Source organism: Lactuca virosa, chromosome 9 (assembly GCF_052849685.1).
Source record: "Lactuca virosa cultivar CGN04683 chromosome 9, Lactuca_virosa_CGN04683_v6, whole genome shotgun sequence".
NCBI classification, from domain to species: Eukaryota; Viridiplantae; Streptophyta; class Magnoliopsida; order Asterales; family Asteraceae; genus Lactuca; species Lactuca virosa.
Window position 1 is genome coordinate 223,082,579 of NC_136434.1, and position 6,834 is coordinate 223,089,412.

The 6,834-nt window shown below is 34.1% G+C and overlaps 1 protein-coding gene across 1 annotated transcript; it reads left to right on the forward strand.

The window, feature by feature from the left end:
• Nucleotides 1-1,083: 1,083 nt before the first annotated feature.
• ABCI10 (ABC transporter family protein) lies at nucleotides 1,084-3,628 on the forward strand. Its single transcript, XM_079074741.1, has 7 exons — nucleotides 1,084-1,272; nucleotides 2,005-2,102; nucleotides 2,219-2,399; nucleotides 2,483-2,569; nucleotides 2,805-2,930; nucleotides 3,041-3,163; nucleotides 3,299-3,628. The coding sequence occupies exons 2-7, from the start codon at nucleotides 2,044-2,046 to the stop codon at nucleotides 3,506-3,508; spliced, it is 786 nt and encodes a 261-aa protein (XP_078930867.1). The 5' UTR covers nucleotides 1,084-1,272; nucleotides 2,005-2,043; the 3' UTR covers nucleotides 3,509-3,628.
• The last annotated feature ends 3,206 nt before the right edge of the window (nucleotides 3,629-6,834 follow it).

Below are 6,834 nucleotides of genomic sequence, written 5' to 3' on the forward strand. Positions count from 1 at the left end.
TTTGAAAATTTTCCTCAATTCCTCAGTTTGAGTCCATATATACCCGAAGGTGCATCCGAATCCCTCAAACCAAGGCTCTGATACCAACTTGTAACACTGTAAATTTTCTAAACAAATTTTCTTTTGAAAAACATATGATTCTCAATACATATTTCATAAAACATCATTTGTTTAGTTTACAAAACACAATCCCTTCTTAATTACTTAATAATCCAGGATCCTCGAAACATAATTCTTTCACTGGTGTGTACAATCAAGCTGGTGCCGTCCCGAGATACTGAGAAACCTGAAACACATAACACATAACACGGTAAGCACGAAGCTTAGTGAGTTCCCCAAAATACCACATATAACACATATTAGCCACTCGAGGCTAAAACTCTGTGGGCCTACTGGCCCTAACTCTGTGGACCCTCTGGTCCTAGCTCTGTGGACCTTCTGGTCCTAACTCTGTAAACTCTGGAATACACACAACATAAATCACATAGAATAATGCAGTGCAACACATCACATACATAGCATACAAGATACTCTGTCACATAACTCTAATTACCACTCAAGGTAAAGTATAGTGAGAAGACTCACCTCGGGTAACTCGGTAAATCTCGAACTCGGTAATACTGGTCTAGCCTCCGCCTAATCACATGGAACAATTACTCTAATCAATACAACTCTCAAAGGCTAGACTAATCCCAATCTAAGTTCTCTCAGAAGGGTAAAAGACCATTTTACCCCTCTTATGGCTCAAAGATCCAATCATTGACTAAACCCTAAAAGTCAACAAAAATCAACCCTCCGGGTTACGCTGCACGGGGATTCGCCTAGTATATATATATATATATATATATATATATATATATATATATATATATATATATATATATATATATATATATATATATATATATATAACCGCTTTGTAATTTGTAGTTACGTGATTTTTGCTTGAAACAGCAGACCCCTTCAGTTCTTAACTAGGGGTATTTTAAATATTATTTATTTATATCATATATATTTTATTTTTAAGAAAATTGAAACTCAATTTCATCGAGCAATTCGCCGGTTCACCCATTCGTAATCAGAAAAGAAAACACTGCGCAGCTTTTCTCTCCTAGTTTTCTCGTCTAGTAATCCATTAATCAACATCGAGATCGCATAGCGTCTTGAAGCCTCGAAAGCTTGGAGCCTGCTGGCTGAATCGACATTGGAGGTTGTCGGCTGTCTGCTTGAATCAAATTGGAGGCTACGATCTTTTGAGTTCTCGATCTGCCGGTAATTCTTCTGAATTTCTTTAGTCTTTAATGTTTATATGCAAGTATCGGTATTTATGTTTGATTGTTTCCTGTTGAACAAATCAGCAGGCAAGTATGTATGTTTGCTATTTTCTGTTTCCTGTTGAACAAATCACTGAAATCACTCAATCAGTAGGCAAGTACAATGGTGTATTGTATGTTTGTTATTTTTACGTTTCCTTTAGAGCTGCATTTTACTTTAAGACAAGATTTAATTCATTCAACTGCCAAATGTTGGGCATAAGGCATTAGCTAATAATTTATCACAGTTCTATGTATAATTTATCGATGTAGTAGATGAATATATTCTTGATTTAGGGCATAAGGTATTAGCTAATAAGGGTTGCTGTTTTGTCTGATTATTCATTTGAAATATAAAGCTCACTTAATTTGGGTCGGGTTATGTTCCTTTGAGGTTGTTTAGAAAAAGTATCAAGTTCACAAATATTTAAGTCTGGTTTGCTTTCAATGTTGGAATTAATCTTTGGAGAATTGTTTATATAGACAACTCTTTACATATAGACTTAAGGTGATGGTTTATGGCCATACATTATGAATTTCTATGAGCCCTTTTTGCATCTTGACTGGACATGACCACACAAGCTTTGTAGGGTCATTTTTTATGATAAGAATGATGAGGGTATTTACGTCTTTTTGTGGCAAGGGCAATATAGTAATTTTCACATTTCATCATATTTTATGTCCTGTCCAGAAGAAGAAGAAATCCTATCCTCGACTTGTTGTTCATGTTATGAACATCCACACTCCTTTTTGCGCCTCTGGACCTCTCCACTCCAACCTCCCAGCCAGGTAGTTTCATTGTGGCATTTCATCGAGCACCTTGTCACCAATTTCTATGTGTTAACTGTTAACTATGTCTCTTACTAATTTCTTTTCATATTGGGTTTCCTTGTCCTGTATTACAGGAATAATAATGTTGTTGATGCCCAAAATTTTGCAATTGAAAGTCATAGGATAAGCTACTCAATCAACACAGAAAAGGGGAAGTCAATTCCAGTTCTAAAAGATTGTTCCCTGAAAATTCCTTCTGGACAATTCTGGATGCTGCTTGGACCTAATGGATGTGGCAAATCAACTCTTTTGAAGGTAGTGTCAAGATTATACACAGATATTGCAAATCTTGGGTTTTGTCACATAGAGTAATTTATGCTGTAAAAAATTATACACAGATCTTGGCAGGTTTACTATGTCCAACGGATGGTTTTGTACATGTGAAAAAACCTAGAAGTTTTGTCTTCCAAAACCCAGATCACCAAGTTAGTCTTTTTTTTTTTTTTCTTTCTTTATTCCATAATCGATTATCCTTCAATATGCTTACACTCAAGTTTCCTTATCTTTATCAAGAGTCATATGAGTAGTTTTGGGTTAAGGCTCTTTTCAACTGACTTAATCCAATAAGCAGCTGTATATGGGTGTTACTTACTTTTTGACACACTGAGAAAGAAGGGAGTTAATAGACTGTGTATTTTTGATAAGTATAAATTTATTTAGGTTGTGATGCCTACTGTAGAAGCAGATGTAGCCTTTGGCCTTGGAAGATTCAACCTGACTGATGAGGAAACAAAACTGAGAGTAGCAAAGGCATTGACTGCTGTGGGCATGTATGATTATCTGCAGGTATGTATGTATGTATGTATGTATGTATGTATGTATGTATGACTTATGGAAAGACAGAAATACCCCTTGAGAAGTTTGTAATTAATTATTACCTGGTTTTGTTTTGTTAGAGACCAGTTCAGACTCTTAGTGGGGGCCAGAAACAAAGGGTTGCAATTGCTGGTGCTTTGGTTGAAGAATGCAAAGTATTGTTGCTAGATGAACTCACAACATTCTTGGATCAATCTGATCAGGTATATATTTAAATATATATGACTAATTAATTCTTTTCAATTTTAACTTTTATGTTGAAGAATGCAAAGTATCGTTCAAACCTTTTTATTTATTTATTTATCTATATTTAATTTTTAAGGATTGAATTTTATCAGATTGGGGTGATTAAAGCTGTGAAGAACACATTGAATAGTTGTGGAGATGTGACTGCATTATGGGTAACACATCGATTGGAAGAAATGAAATATGCTGATGGAGCTGTGTATATGGAAGATGGGAGAGTTGTAATGCATGGTGAAGCATCAACTATAATGGATTCTATTGAAACTAGGAAAGCCTCTTATACAAAAGCTATTAACTCCTAACTCCTAAATACTATATATGTATGTAATGTAACATAGCATCACTATATAATGCACTTTCTGATTATCTAAGATAAATTATTATGATAGTTTTAAATTTAAAGTAATTAGTTTTTAAATCAACTTAATTTATATAAAACAGCTTTTTTCTTTAATTTTATATCAATGTTGCATAATCGTTTAATTTTTCTTGAAGTTCACACTTGTTATAGTAGTGCAACTTGTAAAAGTTTTGTGGCAATCGGTTGACTTTTGGCTATATTTTTAGAGAAATTAGATAATATGTAAAACTAGTTTTTAGTTGGGCGAACTTTTTAGAGAAATTAGACTCATGTATTATATGTCACTTTAATATAAAAATTCGATGGTATGCCTTAAATTTTTATGTTTTAATATATTTTTGGATGTTATAATCTGTTATACACATGAATTGCATTATATTATATTTGATTTTATGTGGACCATCTGTTATATTTCATATGCCGTCCATTGATTTCTTCGACCCATCGTTGCAATCAGTGTTGCCTGATCTACAATCCACTCGCCAAAAAAAGGCACAAAGTTAGGGTTTGGTGTGCATGAGACTGGTGAAAAGAAAAGGAGAGGTGGCTAGAGTTAAGTGGTCGTTTAAGAGTTAGAAACGATCTTCCCCTTCCCGGATCTCGTCAATGTTAGTCTCTAATGACGAAGATGCCTTAATCTCACCGCCCCTCTTCCAATTCCATGTCTCCACAACTCGTTTGTGCTAACCTTAGGTTAACCGGAAATACACATAAACAAGAGGTAGAACAGGAAAGGGACCAATATTGTTCGGAAGTTGTTCGTCTTCAACTGAGTCGTCTAAAGAAAATCACGTTCTCTTATTCTTATTTTCTCTCATCCTTCTCCATTAGATTCAAATTCAACTGATAAAAAAGAACACCATATAATCTTTATTGTTCAGTTTTAGGTTCGATTTTGGTTTTGGGTGGGATTTGAGGTATGATTCTGGTTGTAAATTTTGATTTGGTTCTATTTGCAGGTTTAGATTTGGTTTTGGTTGTAGCTTTTGTTTACAAGTTTTGATTTGGTTTTGGTTTCGTTTCACTTGATTGCCGAAATGGAGTAATGTGGTGACATGAGTGGACTTATGGTGGTTATCGGAGATGATAGTGATGGGCGAGTCGCCTGGTACATGAGCGTGGGATCCATTTGTTTTAAATAATATTTTTTTAATTAATATATAAGAAATAAATAATTAACACATTAAAAAAGAAATAAAAAGGGTAATACAATCTTTTTAGCTCTGAACAGGGACCAAAAACACAATAAAAATACATCTTAGGGACCGTCTATGTTAAGAAAAAGAACTAGGGACCAAATGAACAGACAGCCCCAAACCAGAAGGACTATTCGCGTAATTTTTATGTTTACGAAAATCGAAACACAATTTCATTGATCAATTCGCCGGTTCACCAATTCCATTCCTAATCAGAAAAGAAAACCCTGCGCAGCTTTTCTCTCCTAGCGTCTTGAAGCCTTGGAAGCTTGAAGCCTGTCGGCTGAATTGATATTGGAGGGTGGAGGGCAGGAGGCTGTCGGCTGTCGGCTAGAATCAGATTGGAGTCTACGATCTTCTGAGTTCTCGACCTACGGGTAATTCTTCTGAATTGTTTTAGTCTTTACATTTCTGAGTTCCTTACATTTTAGTCTTTACACTTCCAAGTGTGTATTTTTTCTGTTTGATTTTCCTGTTAAACAAATTAGCAAGCAAGTATGAATGTTTGATTGTTTGTTGTTTCCTGTTGAACAAATCAGTAGGCAAGTATTACTTTTGCTATTTGCTGTTTCCTGTTGAACAAATCACTGAAATCACTTAATCAGTAGCCAAGTACAAGTGTGTATGTTTGTTATTTTTACTTTTCCTCTACAGCTGCATTTTACTTTAAGTATAAGATTTAAGTCATTTAACTGAAAATTTTCATAGATTCAGTTGATTAGTTTTCAGTTTTAACGTTATATTTTGTTAATTTATTTGAACCTTATCGCAGTTCTTTGTATAATTTATCGATGTCTGAATATATTCTTGATTTAGGGCATTAGCTAATTAGGGTTGCTGTTTTGTTTGATTATTCGTTTGAAAATATAACCTCACGTAATTTGGGTTAGGTTATGTTCCTTCGAGGTTGTTTAATTAAAGTATCAAGTTCACAAATATTTAAGTCTGGTTTGCTTTCAATGTTAGAATTAATCTCTAGATAATTGTTTATATAGACAACCCTTTACATATAAACTTAAGGGAGGTGATGACCCTTTTTTTCTTAATGTTTGTAGATATCATCATCTCTTCCACATTTGTGATTCAGAAAATGCCCAAAAAGAGCTCATCTAAGACGCAAAAAGCAGGGCTACAAAACCCTGTTGTAGCCACATGGGAAAAGCCAAAAAAGCCTCCCAAAAATTCGCCTCTACCAAAGGAGAAAGTGCACTCTACACCAAAATCATTTGGGCAAGAAATCGAGGATATTTTCTCCAAAAAAAGAAAGAAACCGGAGCAACAAAAGAGCAAAAAAAGGGTTAAAGATGGAAAACATGATGAATCTTTGGACAGAAAGAAGCCAAGGAATAAATCTGGAGGGTCTAATGTGAAAATATTTGAAAACGAACAAACTGTTACACCAAAGAGGAAAACAGGAGATGGTCTAGTGATTTACTCGGAAGAGGAGTTGGGAATTGGTAAGGCGGATGCTGGGGGAACTCGACTTTGTCCTTTTGATTGCGATTGTTGTTTTTGATCTTTAAAGAATGTGAAAAATCTATAATGGAGGTTTTTTTATGTATTATTTTTCTTAGTTTTAAGACATTGGTGTCAATTTAACATACATTTTTTGAATCTCATATATCCTTTTTGCTTCTTTCTAGAGCTCGCAAATATTAACACAACCTGGTCTTGGTCTTGGTCTTGGTTTGAGATTTCCAATCTGTTTAATTAAACGGATCAACATTTTAAATGGATTGATAATAGGGTTGAAATTTCTAATATCATGTCAACCTTTCAACCTTTCAATCTGTTTAAATCTGAATTTATTTAATTTTATGTTTTAGTTAATCTTTTGAAATTCACAGGTACAAAAAATACTCCGAAGTCTTAAATGTATTATTATTTGGGTGGTGCTGCTCACAAATGTGAAAGTCAAACCTAAAGTGAAAGGAATTGATATTGTTGAAAGTTAATAGTATTTAGAATGTAATTTGGTAGATCAAGTCGTATACAAGTGCCCAATACTTTCTTTAAAAGGATCTTTTCTTCTTGTTCAGATCCTACACAAAAATAATATTATGTATGAAAA

Coding starts and splice junctions, on each gene's coding strand:
- ABCI10 (XM_079074741.1), top strand. CDS start 2,044: ATGAACATCCACACTCCTTTTTGCGCCTCTGGACCTCTCCACTCCAAC. Junction 2,400..2,482: donor GCAAATCAACTCTTTTGAAG/GTAGTGTCAAGA, acceptor AATTATACACAG/ATCTTGGCAGGTTTACTATG. Junction 2,931..3,040: donor GCATGTATGATTATCTGCAG/GTATGTATGTAT, acceptor TTGTTTTGTTAG/AGACCAGTTCAGACTCTTAG.